We start from the raw sequence: 20,003 nt of genomic DNA, 5'->3' as shown, positions 1-20,003 counted from the left end.
CTACAGTGCAGCTACTCTGGTCCGGAGCCCGGATATCTTTGCCCCCAGATCTATGGGTTCTCGGTCACTAGATTGACATGAACACAGATCCAATGCCCCTAGCCTGGCCTGCATCCGGTTGTCCCCTGTGCACTGCCTGGGAGCTGGTCGTGGACAAGGAAATGTAAAGACAACAAACTCCAAGGAGGTTTAAATAACTTCAAGTGTGTGACACATACCAACAGAAGGCAGGAAATTGCAAGTGAAGGGCTGACAGCCTGTTTTCTTTAACAAACTCCATTCACCAGCCACATCCGGTGGTGACGTCAATCAACAGCTCAATGAATGGGCGCTAGTGCGTGTCCGTCACACGCTGGGGGCAAAGGGCAGGACAGTTCCAGGAATGGTGTTGAACGAAGTGGAGCCCTCGGATTTTGCAGCCAGTCTAACAGGTTGGGCACAGGGCCAAGTTATCCCGAGGGGTTTTGTACCTGACGTTAATGCCAGTTAAAGACACATCAGCGGGAGCTGGGCATTCAGAATTAGTGGATGCTTTTGGAAATGTTGGCCTTAGCTCTTCTTTGCCTCCATTTCACCCGCCTTAAGTAGGAATGATAAACCTTCCCTGTGGTGCAGAAGCGTTGCCGAGATTTGTTAACTAATGTTTGTGCAACACACTATGCGTTGCTGTCCCCTGCGCTGGCAGGGCGTGGTCCCAAGGAGCGTATGCGTCTTTTCCATCTCTTGTTCCTGTGATGCCTTGGGGCTTCACAGAGCATAGGTGCCAGCTGAAACGATCAACCTGGAGGAAGGGAGGATGCAACACACCAGGTCCAGGAAATGCAAGCGGCTGGCTGTGTTGTGAATTAGCCTGGCTGCACTCCAGCCTGTCCGACTCTGGGATGCTGGTGCCACCAGCACTCCGTGGTGCTGGGAAAGACTCTGCATGCTGGTGGGAGCACAGACAGGTCGTGAGGAGCTGGAGTGTTCCCGTAGAGCTGTGAGCGAAGGCTCTGAGGGCAGGAGGGAAGGTGCATGGGGTAGAATGTCCAGCCCCAATTAAAGCAGTCAGGATAATGGCTTTGCTCCTCCTGGGGAAGAAGCCAGCGAAGGAAACCAAGGAGTATTTTTGTGCACCCAAGAAGCCTTTCTGTGGATGGACGTTGCCCCCTGCCCCCAAATGATGACGATGCAAAAGGCCATGGTGGTGTGATATTTGGAGGAGCACGTGGAGTGTAATCTCTTTATAGACCTGATTCTGCAGCCTCTGCAGGCAGGTAACTCCCATTCACGTTGACATGGGAGCTTTGCTTGCGTAAGCCCTGCAGGATTGGACCCTTTCTGGATTAGATTGTAGAAGCTTCTTCTAACTCGATAGGCTGGCTTCGGAATGGCCTGCGCGGATTCTGCGCTCTGTGCGGCTATCCTGGGGAGAGCAGGGCTGAGCGAGGATTGACGGAAGGCTAGGTCAATGGACGGCAAGGCACAGGGCCGTGGAAAGCAAGTCAGAACTGAACAGAAAAATGCTGATGTACTCTGTGTTCTCTTTTACACACCTCCTGGGTGCCAGTGCAAACTTGCAGCTCCTAGCTTGTTTCCACGGAAATCTGCCATGTCGAACTGTTCTGCTTAATGATATTTAACTAGTAGAGCCTGCCATGCCTTTACCATTCTCCTCACCAGTAAAAAGCAGGGCCTTGAAGTAGGTCACTGGGATGAATAAGGAGCAAATTGCACCACCATTTACTTGGCAAAGTGCTGCAGATTGAGCAAAGCTATTCCTCAGTATTTTTTGCAGGGACAGGCGTGTATCTTGCTTAATAGCTTTCTATTGCTGCATAGCCATCTACATTGTACCATCATCAGCAAAACGTGTTTTGAGGTGAACTTAAACAGAAAGGCTTTTACTGTCATGGGGTCATCTAGGATCCTTGTCAGCTACTTGTTGTTCTGCTTCTTTGATTTTTTAAAAGAAAATATTCATCCTGGTTCTTGTCCTACAACGCGCTGGAAGAAATATCTGTAGAGTCATAACTTCCGATGTTGTTCAAACAGACATGGACCCTAAGCAGAAACCTTGTCTGGCTTTATTTACCCATTACAAGTGTTGGCTATGTAGGCAAAAGCTTCTTCCCCTTTCAATACTGACACATTTTCCCAGCTTTACTTCTGAGATTCATCCTCTTGCACTGCATTTGTCTTCACACAGCTCTTGGAAGGCTGCGTATTTGTGAATTTCCTCACAGGGCCAAATAGACATTCACCTAGAGAGATTCGGTCACTAGTGCACTAACGTGTCAGGAACAGCGACATTGATTCTTAGCCAAGGAAGTGGGTTTTGTGTTTCAGATGTTGCCATCCTAGAGAAGAAGATTTATTGCAGGCACCTTCAAAATACCAGAGGTAACTTGACACAAGAGCTGTAGTGCAAATTTCTAACCCTTTCAGGCTTGAGATGACCCCATGCAGAGTTCTTGCCTTGTATTTTTGCCAGTTGACCTGCCTGGGGCGGGGGAAGAGAGGGGGAGACCGTTCATGGCTGGCGTTTCATCAACAGTCTTAGAAGTCTTCCCTTGATGTGCGCATCCAGTTTGTGTCTTCCCGGCTCAGCAGTCAGCGTCCTCTGAATCCTGAGATACAGCTAAGAAAGAGTGTTTGTGTTAGAACTGAAGACCTGGAACATTGACAGGAAAGATGAATTGTCATCAAAGGTTCTGTTACAGCATGAGACCTCCTGACATCTGTGATCCGCACTGCATATCTGCAGGGGACACTGGAACCTGATACTCCCGGAGAACTCTGAAAGCATCACGATCAAAAGCCAGTCACAGGGGAGTCTGCTCACGGGGCGGACGGGGAGAGATATTCCCAGCAGCAGCTGGAGTCATGGTGTCACATGCAACGTAGAGCTAGAAATCAGGGCATTACAAACGCAGAGTTTGGCTCCCATTCAAGGCTCACAAAAGTGGGTGAGCCTGAGCTGAGGCCTTGAACAACCCCAGGCATGTGTAGTGTCGACACAGATGGCACCAGCCCGGAGTGTAGTCTGTAAACTCTTTAGAGCAGAGCTTTGTGTGTTTGCCCAGTACCCAGCACGATGCAGGTCTGTGGGCACTACTGCTGTATCCGTATTAAATCAGCCTGCAAAGGGTTCTGCCTGTGAGGCCGGGAAGGTCCCTTTGCAGAATTGGGACCATGGTTAGGACCCGTGAGCGGGTGAAATGTGGTTGTTTCCAACATGGCCAATGGGTCTGATGTGTCCCTCGGATGTATCCCTCTTTTCTCCCCTTACACGGTTTCTCTCTGGCACTGAGTCTCTGTTCATTTCCAGCAGGCCTGGCTGCTGTTTCTAACCCATTTTTTTTTTCCGGCAAAACCGCTTGAAAAGAGGTAATGCTGAGGGCCCGATCCTGAGAGGTGCTGAGCAGCTGTGGTTCTCGTGGCCAGCAGGGGGAGCTGCAGGCAGGTGGCAGTCTTGGGGAACCTTAGACCACATCCTGGAGTTACTGCCTGGCTGGTATTTGACCGGCCTGGCCATCTTTTTTAAATCTTTTTTATGGATTCCAGTTTCCAGGAAAATAATTTAATCTGCCGGGTTTTAAAAAAAATAAAACCGGGGGTCTAAAGATGTGCGTCATTATCCCAATACACCGGGATAGCTCCTGTGGAAAGTTTCTGTGTCCGGCCAAAGCTGCTGCAGAGTTCCCACTTCCGCAATTCAAGCAATAAACAGAACAAAACTGTTGAAAGCACGGCAGCCGTCTGCCTACCAACGCGCAGGAGCAGCGCGCCCGTGTGTGAGAGAGAGCTCGAGTCACCTGAGAGTGAGGAGACATGCGCCGTGACCAGCCTGGTCTGTGTGTGTTTTCTCAAGAGGTTGTAAATAGATGCGGGGGGGTGTTAGGGTTGCAGCCGGTTTGCCTTTTGCGGGGCGGGGAGGGTGCCCATTTCTTTGCATTTCGAAGGTGGTAACCCTAGTCTACACTGGGCGCTGTGGCAGTGTGGCTACACACTGTAACTCCATAGCATAGGCTCAGTGACGGGAGGGGGTTTTCCGACACCTCCCCGAACAACTGTGGCTAGGTTGATGGACCCTCACTGGCCTGGCTGGGATTCCCCGAGTGTTCCCTGTTTGGAGCCTGACTTATTTAACAGCCTCCTTTTCCCTCTGCCTCTAGGAGAGGGCGTTAGCCTGCCTTTCCGCTCGCCTCAGCATTGTTTGGCCGTTCGGTCTCTTAGCAGCGGTGGAAATGGGAGCCTCAAGTTCCTCTGCTTCCAAGTCATGCAGAAGGGATAGTGCCGATGGGCCCAGGCCAGAAGTGCTCACTCAGGCAAAACTCCCCGTTCAGTCCCAGCCTTGCTCCTTCACGTCCGTGGGCGTGCTGGTTGAGTAGGGCGTTCAGGCCCAAGCCCCGTAATACCTGGCGCTCTTACCGCTGCCTGGCACTTCTACTCCAGCTTAAAGCACAAGTGTAGCAACCCACCTGCCCAGTGCCTCTGGGCGACAGGGAAGCTGTCAGGTCGTTTCGCCTGCTTCAGGCTCGGCAAGCTACGGCACGGGTTAAGCGTGTGACCCGCGATCGCACCAAGTCAGCAGCAGAAGTCAGAGCTCCTGCCCCGGGGGGAGGCCTTGTGTCTGATCAGTGGATCCCCCCACTCCTGCTAACGTTTACTTCCTGAAGCAAAGGTGGTACCCGTCTGGCTCAGCCCAGCTGCCTGGAGGTCCGAGAGGCCAAAGGAGCCTGTCCCACCCCGACCAACTCCACCATTCGTCTGTAAGCGCTGTGGCTGGGACAGACCTGGCCTGATTTCCAGCAAGTGGGGAGTTATCCCCCTCTCCGGGTGCCTGAGGCATGCAGGGGATAAGAACCTTTGAGAACACGGAGAGTTGCTGTTCTAGGGCTGGGGGGTGATCTGTGATGTTTCCTTATTGGAACCCGTGTCCTTTAAGGCCTCAAGAATAAACACCTGAGGAGGAGAATGTGCTGATGAAAGAGAGACGCCCCGTTGCTGATCCGCCCTGCTGGTTCACGCCAGCGATGGCAGCCCTGGATACTTGTTGTAGCTCATGTGGGAGCCCAGCGAAAGCGGCCTTCTCAAAGCTGCTCGGTAGCGGTTTCGTAGTCAAGGGAGCACGGGCTACGGTTTTCATAGGGGCCCAAGCTCATGGGAGTTAAGCACTTAACTCCTTTAGCCCTTTTTAAAAACCGCCAGCACCCTTGTTTCCCACTGAAGCAGGTCGTGAACACTGCTGAGCTCTGAGCTGGCGGTATGCATCTGCAGATCTCGACGTGCTTTGAAACTTTCATGTTTCTCCTCTCTGTGTGCACATGGTCCAGGGAGCTCTGGGGAACGTCCCTGGTCCATACCGACACCCTGCTTCCTTTATAAGCGGGCGGGGGCTGCCCGGGGAGGACATATCTGTCCCCAGAGCTGGTGTGCTGCTTGTTTTGACCATCTTAGATTGCCTGGTGCTCACACTCATTGGCAACTGAATTGTCGGTGGCACTCGTGGGAGTGCGTTCATGTTTCTGCCTCCCAGCAGGGAGGATTAGAAGGGAAGCAGAGATACAGAAAGTGAGGTTTAGAGGAGGGGAAACAGAGATGCAGAGCGCTGGATTTGCTGCTGATCTCACTGGAGTTGTGCCTGCTTATGACGGTGGTGAATTTGGCCTGGAAAGTATAAATGACTTCCCCAAGGCTACATAAGAAGTCAGTAGCAGACCCAAGAGCTCAGGCGTTCCTGTTCCCAATCCTGTGCTCAGTCCATCAGACCACATTCATGTGCTATCAGCACATTAAAAGTCTGGCTGCAGTCCATGAACAGCAGGCAGAAACTCCCCCTTCCCATTCCCGGCCTGGTATATCTGCATGGAGCAGCTCGTGGCAGGCAGGATGCAGGATTGCCTGCTCCTCTGAGTGTGTCAGGCCCTTAGCATGATCTTAGTATATGGAGCAACCAGGAATTAGCCCAGAGCAGTATTTTGTGGCTGAGTTATAAACCCCTGGAAAGAGAGGATGTGGGTGGAACTGCTGACTGGTTTTTTGGTGTAAGTGCACAGAACAGCACGGCCCGCATTCTCCAGTCTGGTTTCTATGGCTCCACCGTGCGATGCATAAGTGAGATCACATTTTCCTAGGTCTACAGGAGGGAGCTGCTCTGGCTGGAGTAACAAGTGACTGAGTTAGCACTTTCCCTTCAGAGGGTAACTTGGTGCCTCCCAATGGGGCTTCACAAAGGGCTACAACTCCAGTGTCTCTGGCCAGCTCCTCTTCGAGGTGGGCTCCCAGATAGCCGAGAACCTGAAGGCCTGAAGGATTCCTCTGTGTCCACAGTGCTCCTGAATTCCTTTCTGGCAGGAAATGCTCCACCAGGCCAGCAGAGAGGATGATGGAGGAGTTAGGGCACTGGCCCGGCACTTGGAAGCATTGGGGTGCAAATCCCACCTGGTTATTTCTCATTCATCCAGTGGTTGCACCGAGGAGCCCAGGTGTGGGCCAGGACCCCGCTGTGCCAGGTGCTGTACAAACACAGAACAGAAAGACGCTCCCTGCCCCAGGTAGCGTCTCTGCCACAGATGCCCTGTGTGACCAAAGGTCTCCACCTCTACAATGGGGGTGATAACGCTTCCTCGTCTCACCTGAGTCACTTCGCACCTCACCTCACCTCACCGTCCTCCATCACCTGAGTGAGGTGAGGACAAATTGATTGAGGACAGTGAGGTGCTCAGACGCTGCCGTGGTGGGGGGGCCCAGTAAGTACCTAGAGAGACGCCACGTTTCCTAGTGGCCGCAGCCCCATTCCGCAGGGCTGCTGGGCAAAGCCCATTTTTGACCCATTCTCCCATTATTTTAGGGGCGAAGTTGTTCCGCCCATCTTGTCACTGGGGGGCACAGGCCCCGTGGGCTCTTTCCAGCTGCTTTCGGCAGATTCACTTGTAAGAAGCGCTGGTTCGTCTCCCTCTCACACACTCACTGTCCTAAAAACGTGCTAATCGACACGGGGGATAAGGCGATTCAGTCTCCCGCACGCTGCATGCCCACAGCTAGCCGGGCCTCACGGTAACCAGGGCTCTTCCATGACATACGCCGAGGCCGGGGATTACAGCAGGCTTCTTGGACGGATGCCCTGGCTCACAAGTGCTTCGATCAGTGGCAGGATTGAATTCTAGCGCTCCCCCAGCATCCAGGCCCGCAGTGCCCTGACTTTCCTGGCAGGCCTGGAAAGGGCTCTCTGAGGGATGGGTTCAACTTCTTTTGCTCCACGCTGAGGGGTGGGGATGGGGTTTTTCCAGGACGTTGCATCCGTGTTCTAATGAAACCTTCCCTCTCTGCTCCAGCACCACGGACATTTTCCCCACCCTGGTGTCCCTGGCAAAAGCCAGCCTCCCTCCCAACAGGCGCTTTGATGGTTTGGACGTGTCTGAGGTTCTCTTCGGGCAGTCGCACCAAGGGCACCAGGTACGTAGTGGATTCGCTCCAACCTCCAGCTGATGGGGGCCTTCCAGGCACCGCCTCTGTGCGGGTTCGTTGTTACGCCTTGTGTGATGCTAGCGTTACCGGCGGGGCAGTTCCAGTCAGAACGCCGCTGCAGGCAGGCTGCCGGCACTTTAACCACTGCGTCATCGAGACATGGACTGGTACAATGGTGGGAAATCCTACTGTAGGGATGTGGTTTGATTGACGGAGGGCGGTGGGGTGTGGAGGGCTAGTTAGCATAAAGAATCTACTGTTCACTCCCCATCTTCCAGGCCACGATCTCAGCTCGTTTTGAGGTCTTACGTAAATTGGCTTTGATGAGTCTCTGGTCTGACCTCACATGACAGGACTTGTAACTTGGCATCATTCAGGAGAGATCTGAAGCTGAGCTTGTCTGGAATCTGCGCTGCCTCTTCACTCCAGACAGCGTGGTCTCTTCCGGGCACTGCTGAGATGGCAGGGAGCTGGGGGAAGGGGTGGAGAAGAATATGCAATGGCTTAATTTATTTTCTAGCACACAATGGTAGCACCTAGAGTTTTCAACTGAGATTCCAGGCGCTGTGCAGACACTCAGTGAGATACAGTCCCTGCCCCCAAGAGCTTACAGAGTAAGTAAACAAGCATGAGAGGGGATTCAGACACACAGAGAGGAGAAGTGACTTGCTCAGGTCAAGCCAGAAATAGAATTCAGACCTCCTGGCTCCCAAGCCTGTGCCCTATCCCCTGGGCCACATTCCATTAGCAGCAAGATGGCAGTTACAAATTAACCTTACCACAGCTGGAGCTGTACATTTCTGTGGGCTCCTCTGGCCTTTCTCAGGCTGGCCAGAATGTCACAGACTGGATTTCATGGGAGAGCCAGAGGGGGGCGGGGTACAGGGCAGGAAGGCAAAGATTTTTTAAAAGAGTCGTTAAAATGTGATTTGTACGCTGAGCAGCTAGGTTAGCGGGGAGTGCGTGACCCGTCGCCCTGGGATTGTTGGCTAAAACGTCCCTGCCCTGACGGGCAGCACTGTCCTTTCTTTGTGTGTCACGGGAAGCTGCATGTAAGTATCCGAGGACCAGAACTTGGCCCCTGGCCCCATTCAGTTTTACTTTGCAGTTGACCTGTCAGCTCTTTCTCCCTGTCATTTCACAGCTGAGATGTGGTGACGAGAACACATGTGGCTTTTGGGTGGCTGTTGCCTTTTTCCTTTCCAATCCCAGCACATGCACTCGCACTAGAGTTAAACAGAAATCCCAGGCACTTGAAGCCAGTAGCGTATCTGTCTTGATTTGACAAACAGGGCCATGATTAAGCTCTTATTTGTTCTGAGCCCTGGCTCGAACAAGAAGTTCATTTTCAATTTGTAAGTAGGGCAGCTTTCAGTCCACATGACAGTAGGACTTTCTAACAGCTCCCTAATGCATGAGAAATGCACTTAGCAGGACGGTCATTACATGGACACATTTTCTGAGCGTTACACAAGATTTTGGCTGCACGACTCCAGTGGCCATTAATGAGAATCCCACAGCTAACGTCTTGCGTATTGCTTTGAAAGTCTGCCCTGCTGGGAGCATCTCAGCCCTGCTCTCCGAGTCCATCGGGTGTTCGGTGTTTAAATTTATTTATGCAACCCTTTGTTGAATCCTAATGTAAACAATGGAGGTGGGGAGTGATAGGGTGAAAGCCCGTTTGACTGTGCGTTTTGATGAACCTTATTATATTGAGTTTGTAGTGATGGGAAACGTAAAACAGAGGGTCACCAGGAAATGCTTCAATTGGCAGAGCATGGCCAGCATTTAAGCAATAGTCAGGGAAATTAACCATCTTGAGAGGTTATTCTCCCAGCGGTGGCTGAAAGCTTCAAGGCAATTCTAGAGAAATACAGTAGCCACGGTGGCCAGGCATGGGCTTGGAGATCTGCTAACAGAGTTGCCAGGCTGTACCATGGGACTTTCCAAACGGGGGGAGAGGAGGTTGAACGGGGAGTGTGGGAGGCAGCTGGAGAATGACAGCTGGAAATGGAAGATGGGCCGCCCACAGTGAGTCAGAGGGACCCAGAGACTGCAGGGCAAGAGAATGTGTGATGCTGGCACAGGGGAGCTGCAGGACCTAGAGAAAGCTGCGCTCGGGACTGTGAGGCAATGGAGAGCGCGGTGCTGGCTCAGGAAAGCAGCACTCGAGCCACAGGCCATAGAGAACGACCCGGGAAAGCTGGTATCCAAAGGAATAAGTTACATTGGACCTTACACCCTAGATTGTCGTAATAGCAACAGACATTGAACGGCTGCCTTGGGGACTAATTTAGTTTGACTGGGGTCTCCTGTGCCCCAGAACTCTAACCTGCTTTGCCTGTGGTTACCCACGGATTAATAACAGGTCCTGCCTCAAACCACCAGTGTTCCTGAGACAGCCTGTGGATTCCTAGAAATTCAGGACAGGAAACTGGAATGGGAAACTGTAGGATTTCCTGCTCCGGTCCCCACCTGCACAGGGCTGTGCCCAGTGCTGCCTTTTGCTAGTGCTTTGTCCTCCTGCCCCATTCTCAATATCTCCACCGAGAGAGACCCTTCAGTCAGTGGCTACAGTGGCCTTGAGACCATCAGCCTGTGTCTTTTGGGCACTCCCCAAAAGGTGACCAGGTTTTGTAATTCTCCCTGGAGGATTATGGGGGTGAATTAACCCTGTCAGGGCCAGACACTCCCTGGGTTTAGGAATCGCTTTGGTTAAACGTGGAGGCAAACAGCAGCTTGCTACTTCTAGCTAGAGCAAGGACAAACCTTCCAGCCAGCTTGGGCTCAGCTCCCCGCCTTTCGTAACCAAGAACTGCTGCTGCCATATCCAGTGTGTGCTTTGCCTTCAAGCTAGCGCTGCTCGAAACTAGCAGGACCCGGGGGTTTGAAATTGCCTGGCTCCCCGTCCTTTATGCAGCTGAGTTGTCCCAGCCCATTTGATACAGTTGGTCTGGCTTGTGCTGGGCCCTGCTCGGGGGGAAGTAGCCGACTGTGTCAAAGCAATCCAGCGCCTCAGAGCTTGTGTGTTATATTCTAATAAGGGCATATCCGAGGGTCAGCCATCACTTGGCCTTGTGCTGCTCCACACACTCATGCTGGAGAGCTGATTGCATTTGCACTGTACCTCCCTGCATGAGTGCATATAGCAAGTACTTTGCAATGAGAATCTCCTCTGTTATCTTGTGCTTGTGAGCTAGTGATAGCAAAACTGCCTTTGATGTTACAGGCTTTTCCGTGACACAAATCCTCTCTGAACTGGTTCCTTTTTTTGCAGTGTCTGATTTATGCACAGTTCTGGCAGCTGTTTGGGATTTGTTTTCTCCTCTTTTATTTGGGAGGCAGTTTGCTGACTGCAATGTCTTGTAGGTTTCTTCACATTATCTCGCTTAGGTGGCCTTTATTTTCCACTCCAACAGCACTTACTATTCGCTAGTAGTGCAACCTGTGTCAGTTCTGGAGCGGCAGCCAGTGTCCGGTTTTGAGTAAGGATTGTTAGCAATAAAACCAAACAAATCATCACAACCTGTCCTGGGTACAAGCATCAGGCAGAGTGTCTCTTGTCAATAGTTTAATGCCAAAGGAATATTCCTGATGCCAGCTCATTTGCTCAGTTATAGAAACATACTAGGTAGTTTAGTCCAACTTAAAAATGACCATCTTTTTTTTTTAAATAATAAAGTCATGAATCACTAGACTTGTAACATACATGGTATTAAAGCTTTACAAGTCTCTAGCTTAGAGCCGTTCATCAGAGGGTGTCAATTAAGATGAGCAATTTACCGATGCAATAAGAATTGCAATAAACGTTTTAGAGATGGGTAAGAATATAAGAACGCCCATACTGGGTCAGACCAATGGTCCATCTTTCCCAGTTTCCTGTCTTCTGACAGTGGCTAATGCCAGGTACTTCAGAGGGAATGAACAGAACAGGTCATCATCACGTGATCCAGCCTGTCGGCCATTCCCAGCTTCTGGCAAACAGCAATCCCTGCCCATCTGGCTAATAGCCATTGATGGACCTATCCTCTATGAACTTATCTAGTTCTGTTTTGAACCCTGTCAAAAAATGGCCTTCACACCATCCTCTGGCAAGGAGTTCCACAGATTGACTGTGTGTTGTGTGAAGAAATACTTACTTTTGTTTGTTTTAAACCTGCTGCCTATTAATTTAATTTGGTGACCTCTAGTTTTTGTGTTATGAGAAGTAAATGACATTTCCTTATTTACTTTCTCCACACCAGTCATGATTTTATAGACCTCTAGCATATCCCTCTTTAGTTGTCTCTTTTCCAAGCTGAAAAGTCCCAGTCTTATTAATCTCTCCTCATATGCAAGCTTTTCCATACCCTAATCATTTTTGTTGCCCTTTTCTGTACTTTTTCCAATTCCGATGTATCTTTTTTGAGAGGGGGTGACCAGATCTGCAGGCAGTATTCAAGATGTGGGCGTACCACGGATTTATAAAGAGGCAATATGATGTTTTCTGTCTTATTAGCTATCCCTTTCCTAATGATTCCCAACATCCTGTTCGCTTTTTTGGCTGCCGCTGCACATTGAGTGGATGTTTTCAGAGAACTATGACTTCAAGATCTCTTTTTTGAGTAGTAGCAGCTAAATTAGATCCAATAATTTTCTATTTATAGCTGGGATTATGTTTTCCAATGTACATTACTTTGCATTTATCAACATTGAATTTTTCCATTTTTTTGCCCAGTCACCCAGTTTTGTGCGATCCCTTTGTAACTCTTCTCAGTCTGCTTTGGACTTAACTATCCTGAGTAGTTTTGTATCATCTGCAAATTTTGCTACCTCACTGTTTACCCCTTTTTCCAGTTCATTTATGAATATGCTGAACAGCACTGGTCCCAGCACAGAGCCCTGCCTGGGGGACACCACTATTTACCTCTCTCCATTCTGAAAACTGACCATTTATTCCTACCCTTTGTTTCCTATCTTCTAACCAATTACTGAGGAGGACCTTCCCTCTTATCCCAAGACAGCTTACTTTGCTTAAGAGCCTTTGGAGAGGGACCTTGTCAAAGGCTTTCTGAAAATCTAAGTACACGATATCCACTGGATCACCCTTGTCCACCTGCTTGTTGACCTCCTCAAAGAATTCTAGTAGATTGGTGAGGCGTGATTTCGCTTTACAAAAGCCATGTTGACTCTTCCCCCAAAAATCGTATTCATCTAGGTGTCCGATAATTCTGTTCTTTACTATAGTTTCACCCAATTTGCCAGCTACTGAAATTAGGCTTACTGGCCTGTAGTTGCCTCTGGAGCCTTTTTTAAAAATTGATGTCACATTAGCTATCTTCCAGTAGTAGTTTTGCAATTTCACATTTGAGTTCCTTTAGAACTCCTGGGTGGATACCATCTGGTCCTGGTGACTTATTACTGTTTAATGTATCCGTTTGTTCCAAAACCACCTCTAAAGTCACCTCAATCTGGGACAGTTCCTCAGATTTGTCACCTAAAAAGAATGGCTCCGGTTTGGGACTCTTCCTCACATCTTCAGCTGTGAAGACCGATGCAAAGAATTCATTTAGTGCAATAAATGGTCATAAGGGGAAATTTCTTCCTGGCTTCAAGCAGTTAGTGGTTGGCTTATGGCCTCAAGCATCAGGGTTTATCTCCTTTATCCATTTGTGTACTATCTAATGGAACTGCATGATGATGTTGGTCTAATATCTAATCCTGCAAAGCGCTTTCCACATTTTGTAGCAGTGAGTTCGACAGATTAATTATGCATTGCCGTAAAAAGTGTTCAATTGTATCTGTAGATTTTTTTTTTTTAACCATTTGATTTCCTTGGGTGAAGTTTTCTTTCTTTCCCTCCTGTGTGTGGCTGGATACGTAATTTCTATGGTGAAGGGGAACAGTAAGTACTGTAGGTAGAAGCTCAGGTTTTGATCATGTCTAATGGGAAAGAGGAGGAATTTTTAGACACTATAAGATACTTCAAGGATATTCTGGGCCTGACTCTGCCGTCTGCTGTCGCTAGGGCCAGGTCTACACCACGGGGACTGGCATAAACCTGTAGCGGAGCTTACCACTTATGACAGAAGTGGTTTTTTCCTTAGTGATGGGAGCTAGGTTGGCAGAAGAATGTCACTGCATCTGCACCGAGGGGTAGATCAGCCTAGCGGTGGTGCTTTGGAGTGTGGGTTTTTCCCACTCCTAAAAACTTTAGCTGCATTGACCTAAATTTTAGGTGTAGCCCGGCCTAGGAGTGGCATTCTGAAGGCACGGCTGCACTTTACACCATGGGCATGTAGGGTGTATAGCCACGTGCCACAGTGAAAAGCAGGCTGTGTCTGTATTGCTGCGTGTCTGTGAACGGCTCTGGCAGTGGAGAGCTTCTGGAGTCTTTTCCTACTGCCTCTCCCCCGACGGAATCAGTCCCTGTTGCGGGAGCCTTTCCCTGTGATGGGGACAGGCTTTGGCAGCGGGACGCGACACTGCTAACGATAGCAAACGGGGGCCTTGTAGCAAGCTATGCTGGGCAGGTACCCTAACGTTCTGGCATGTCTTCACTTGACTCACGTAAGCCGTGCCTCGCTGTCTGCGCTACTCTTCATTCCCGTGCTGGGGGGCTGCAGGCTGCCATAAGGAGTGTGCAGCATCGAGGTACGTCTCCTCCTGACTCACCACTTACTGCCGTGTGGAATCAAGGAGGGATGGCCTTGAATAAAGGATGTTCCCTTTGGCTGGGAAGGAAGAAAGGGCAGGGTGGAAGAGAAGCCGTATATCTGCATGACCTGCCCTGTCCCGAGGGGAAGGCTCAGAGTGCCGATTGGCTCCTCCTCAGGGATTGTGACTTGTTCCCATTGTATTCTGCAGAAAATAGCAGCTCTTCCGCGAGGTGTTTTTCTGTCTCCTCCTCTTGCTCTTTCCTTCAGACCAGCCCGGGCCTGCAGGAGGCCGGCACTCACCAGCATTCCAGAGCGGGGCAGTAAAGCTCTGCTGGTAACAACATTCCTGGGGCAGCTTAGCGGAGCCATGAATTGCCTCAGCCAGAAAGGCTGAGTGGGCGGATTTGGAGCACTCCTAAGCAGCTTAACAGAAAGGCTTCAATAACGATACCCAGCCAGGCAGGATCCCATGGTGATGAGGGCCACAGAAATACCTAGAGGTCATGGTAATCCCAGATAGCACTGGGCTGGAAGGATGCTGGATCCTGTCAGCACCTACAGCCCCCCCATCCCCACCACTCTGGGAGCCTGGTGCCTTAGTGGCTGTGCTGTGATGGTGCTGAGCGAGCCATTCGGACAGCAGGAACCTGCGCGCTGGAGGCTAGTGTCACTGCACTACACTTGTTCTCCCCTCCCCACCCACCAGAACCTTTCCCAACCGGCGTGTGCTGGCTGCTCACCGATTTGGGGCGGCTCTGTTCTCCACTTCCTCACGGAGTCACAGTGTGACCTTGGGAGGTTGCTTAGCCTCACTCTACCTCAGTTTTTCATCTGTAAAATGGCACAAGTCATTGTTTGTCGGGGCACCTTGAGATCTTTGCCTGCAAGGTGCCAGAAATGTGCAGAGTATAGTGTCTGCATGGGAGTCCTATCGGACCTGAACTCAGACCTGACTGCTTTGTTCTCAGCTGGAGATAGGAGCCAAGGGGCAGCTATTCTAGTTTGTTGCCTAGTTTATTTGGAAGGCCACTTGCCAGGAGAAGAACAGACCTGGAGCAGAGCATGGCCTTTGAAGAAGCTCCCCATTGATAATGTCTTCCCAAAGCACCGCCATGTGGCCTCCTTTCCCTTTTGTGGGACACAAGAGGGCAGACACTTCACTGGTCTGTTACAGCCCTGCCAACCTCTGTAGTGGCTTCTAGCTTCATAGAAGAGCATCAAGCTGGGACAACAAGGGCTTTTGCAAAGAGAAGCCCAGATACTGAGTCCACATGAGTTATTAACACACTGAGTGGACACTGCCCAGGCTCTGGTATGTTCTCCTGCCTATGAAAACATGAAGGGGGAAAATATTATAGCAAATCTCTGAGAACGGAAACATGTTCTAAAGTGTCATTTTTAGCTTGACTACGGGGAGGCTGCTGCCTGCCCGGATTAGGCTAAGAGTGCTAGCTTACCCCGTGGCAGTGCTGCGCAGGCGGGTGACTGCGGGGACACCTGCTAAGTAACCGTATCACTGATCAGCTGTGATGTTCTTGCTAAACTTGGCGTGACAGCTGCCTCCAACTTCAGCAGATGTTTCTCATTTTTAGCCCAATGGAAACTGTATGAATCACTTCAACTCTTTCCCAGGGAGGAAATCTCTTGTGATTCATCCCCATATGGAATGGCCAGGTTCCAAGCAGAGATTAGCTGACAGAGTGGCCCACCAAATTCACTTGGCCCTGTAATTTTATTTTGCCTCAACAGGATCATCCAGTATGGCTCCAGGGTGTCATGAAGATTGAACTAGACATAATCTACCCCATCTCTCTCCCACTCCTCGTCACCTTAACTCCCCTTAACATGTCTCTCTCTGTTCGGGAAGGGAGAGTTCCTTAGAATGGAATGAGTGAGTCATTACAGCCTCTGCTCCACAAGAGACATGAAGTCATTATGAACTTGTGGCTTGGTTGCTGGCCCCACAGAGCTGTAAAGATCTCGGAGATGTCCCTGCCGCTAGCTGGGCTGTAATAATAGCAGGAAGGACTGGAATGCTTTTCTTGCAGTCATGCAGTCATACTGCAGGGTGTTCGCAGGTGAAGTTACCGTAGAACATAAGCTTGTGTGCTAAACACATTCCCGTTCGCTAGCCCCAAACGTTCTGCTGCTCCTCTTTGAAAGGCCTTGGTACTAGATAGTCCAGTTCATGTAACTGGGCTGGTATCGGAGTGGAAAATACAGAGGAGTTAATGTTACTGGAGTGAAACCAGGGCAGAGCCTGTAGGGCTGTGTTGAAAACTGTAACAGCTGCATTGAGGCAGGGACAGAATGAGGGTCTCTGTTAAAGCTGATCACGTTTTAAGTCAAGCAGGAATAAGGCAGTGGGCACGGGTTGCCCCCTCAGTTGCCGCGTTGATCAGGTGCAGCTACACAGATGCTGCTGGAACACAGACGAGCCGAGAGTATGTCTTTAGTGTTGTCCCATCAGCTAAAGAAACGGCAGGGTGTTACCAGCCCTTCCAAAGAGCTGCTAAAGTTCGGCTAGTCTTGCATTCATTTTAACCTCGATGCCCCTGCTAATGATGAGATACAAGAAAACGAGCGATCATTATAAACGGGCGAAATGGTTGATCAGATCTCTAGTGCACGGTTAGTGCCTGTCAGCTGTTCATCAGGGAAGGAAATGGACTTCAAGGGCTCTGCCTCAGGGGATAGGATAGAAGAGAAAAGGCTAGAAAGGACTAATAAAAGGTATCCAACAGACAAGACCTTAGCAAGCAGCTCTCTGTTGATCTGACACTGTCAGCGAGCCATAGTCTGTCACCAGCAGCCGGGGATTGAAGCAGAGAAACATCAATGGCTCTTACTTTTCCTTAGTATAATTTCACTTCCAAAGCATGCGTGGCCCTCAAGACTTGTACCCTGGTGGGAAAGTGAAATGGCTGCCTCTGCAAACACAGCCTGGTCTTCTCTGGGCTGGATCAGAGTTCAGGGCAGGAATCGGTAAAATCTTCTTCCCTGGTATCCCCTAACTTGTTGCCTTCTTATCTTCCTTTAGACATTGTTTCACCCCAACAGCGGAGCAGCTGGGAAGGACGGCGAGATAAAGGCGCTACGGCTGGCTCAGTACAAGGCATTTTACACTACGGGTAGAGTCTGTTTGAATTTACACAGGGGAGGAAAAGCCCCTCAGCCACAAAGCCTAGGGACCCCTGGGGAGAGATTTAAAAATCCAGTCGGATTGGTACAAACAAGCACAATCTAGGAGCCTCTCGCAAACCAGGAAATGAATCCGACCTTTGCCCCACCCTCAGGTACCTTCCCCGCAGGCTTTGTGGCCGAGTTGGTGACTTTCAGGGCAGCTTCAGACCAAGGGGGGTGTGAATTTCCAAAGCTGAGGATGCCTCCCTGAGAACGTGCTGACAGCAGCCGCCTCGCTAAGCCCCAGATTCAGCAAGGCATCGAGGCATATGGCATCAGTGGGGCAAGCCATGTGCTTAAACGGCCTGTGCTGCCGCGCCTGGTTGAATCAGGACCTGGCACACGGGTGGGAATGGAACACAGCACCTCTGATGGTCACAACTGCTGATCCTGGAGGCCTCTGGAAACACAGCTGGGGAACAGACACACAGGAAAATAATTATGGATGAAGGATCCTGATGCGAGGCACCAGCAAGAGGAATGACGTTCTCCTCGGGAGCCCTCTGGAAATGCTCAGGTTCCGTTAACCTGAGAGTGGATGAGTAAAACCACCCCAACTTCAGACCTTCTCGCAACCTGTGTTCAGGGCTCCTCTGCATAGCATTTGGCATGCTCTAAGGCATCGCCGATGCCGTACATAGCCTCTGCAGAGCAGGTGCCTTCCCTGCCAGGGTCTCTGGTTACCAGTAGCATTGGACCTGCTCGTGTTCCTCTTCATCTCATTCATTTTATTTTTACCCTCTGGTTCATTTAGCCGTCTGGTGGCTATTCTTGTGTTGCTGTGTTTCCCTTTGCTTCTCCATTCCCTTTTAGAGCAGCACAAACTGCAGCCCTCAAGCCGCCTTGCCATACTTCCCTTGCCGGTAGAGCTTTCAAAAGCTGTAATTTCATAAGTGGGTCAAACTCGGGTCAGCCCATGCAAGCCTCTGCACAACCTTGCTGGAGGGTTTCAGCCACAGCTGCAGTCTCCGCTGTAGTGCAGGATTTCATGACTGCAGGCTGTCATGCTAGGACCCTTTGCCAGATATCACAGCAGGCCCTAGGACTGTCACTCCTCTAACTTAGATCCCCGTCCTTCCTCTGGTGCGATTCCCAAAGAGCAAACAGTGGCTTTTACCGATGGTTCTGACACAGCATTACTGTGCCAGGCAGCACATTCCCTTGCCTATCACGGGAGTAATCCACGCAGAACTCAGAACTTGTCAGTCTGCTGCTAGGTTGTCACGCCGTGGTCAGCAACGTGGTAGCGGCTGTAGAGGTCAGACCTACACACTAGAAACACACTGAGCTCCTTTGCTTTTGAGTAACTCATTTGCCATGGTTATATCTACTAGCCTGGGACCCTGCCCTGCAGATGTACCTTCTGCGCATGTTCAGGATGCTACACCTGCTGGTAACTAATGCTGTTGCAGCAGGGATGGCTGTCAGGGGACTTTAGTGTTTTTCTCTGGGCTTCCTTTCTAGGCGGGGCGAAAGCTTGTGATGGAAGCATTGGGCTAGAAGAGCATCACCAACCCCCGCTCGTTTTCAATCTGGCTCGTGATCTCCAGGAGCAGGTGCCTCTGAACACAAAGACAAGCGAGTACCAGGCTGTGTTACCTGCGATAACCAGGGCTTTGACAGCCTTTCTTCAGGATATTGCAACAGACAACATCTCTGCAGCTGATTACTCCCACGATCCAGCCCTGACGCCCTGCTGCAATCCACAGCACGTCGTTTGCAGATGCCAAGCATGCGGCTGTAGCCCAGCCGTGGTAGACTGTAACAGGGAGCCGTAAACAAGCGTTTCCACACTGGATCGGGAATCAGGTCAGTCTATTCCGTTATCGTTGTGCTGTATGCAAATAAATCTGATGCTGTTTAAACCAGCTCGAAGGACTAGTGTATCAGTGGGCACGGGCCGGCTGACAGCAGACGTCCTTATCTTTGCAGTGTAGCCACGTCGTACCCCTTTGAGACGGTGCAAGTGGAGTGTTTTAGCAAGATCATCCTCTCGGTTCCTGCAGGACAAGGAGTCTAAGAGCTGGTAATCTAGATTGTAATTGGGGGGAGGGGCACGCGCACCACCAGGTGACAGAGGTGGTTCTTGGGTCAAAGCCCTTGTCTATGGCATTGCCCCCTTCCTATACCTTGGAGAATTGCTGCAAAAGATGAAGCTGCATGTCACTTGCCCCTCTGTGACATGAAACCGGCCTTGAAGTGGACTTGGGGGGCTGTGACGAGAGAGGATGAGCCCCTAGGAGCACAGATGGGGAGGAAAGGGACCCAAGAAGCAGTGGATTGAATCACTGTACAAATGGCCTTGGCCTGTGTAGAGGCCCTGAGATCTGTTAGCAGGGGGCGTCTGGCCTGTGAGCCATTCCCTGGGAGACAGATGGGTTTTTCCATCCAGGGTTAAACAAATACGAGATTTCAACATGGTCTGTACATGAAACTGGGGTACCCTATAGTCAGGGGAATTGCACGGCGAACTGACCTCCTAGTCACTTAAATGGCTGAAGACAAGTAGTAAGGTCAACCAGGATTTCCTATCCCTATTTTTTAAAGGTTACCAAGCTCCATGGCAGTTACCCTCGACTTCCATGGCAGCTGGCGCCTCTGAGGATCTCACAGCACTGTGCCAAGATGTGCAAGTGTTAGGTCAGCCCAGGAGGATTCAGCTAGCATCACATGCCATCCCTGCCCTGGCATAAGGGCATTCGGGAATGGCGTATGGAGGGGGTGGGATGG

General features: G+C 50.6%; 1 protein-coding gene across 2 annotated transcripts in view; it reads left to right on the top strand.

Annotated features, from left to right (window-relative positions):
- Positions 1-19,142, top strand: part of ARSG (arylsulfatase G) — a 72,221-nt gene extending 53,079 nt beyond the window's left edge. For both annotated transcript variants that reach the window (XM_067547312.1, XM_067547311.1), the window contains exons 10-12: positions 7,320-7,440; positions 17,131-17,221; positions 18,738-19,142. In XM_067547312.1, coding sequence (XP_067403413.1) covers positions 7,320-7,440; positions 17,131-17,221; positions 18,738-19,051 — 526 coding nt within the window. In that variant the 3' untranslated portion in view covers positions 19,052-19,142. The remainder of the gene's footprint in view (positions 1-7,319; positions 7,441-17,130; positions 17,222-18,737) is intronic.
- Positions 19,143-20,003: the final 861 nt, after the last annotated feature.

This window comes from Emydura macquarii, unplaced genomic scaffold (genome assembly GCF_026122565.2).
Source record: "Emydura macquarii macquarii isolate MOO-44397 ecotype Brisbane River unplaced genomic scaffold, CSIRO-AGI_Emac_v2 contig_1230, whole genome shotgun sequence".
Lineage (NCBI taxonomy): Eukaryota > Metazoa > Chordata > Testudines > Chelidae > Emydura > Emydura macquarii.
The sequence above is the reverse complement of the archived record's forward strand: the minus strand, read 5'-3'. Positions and strand labels throughout refer to the sequence as shown.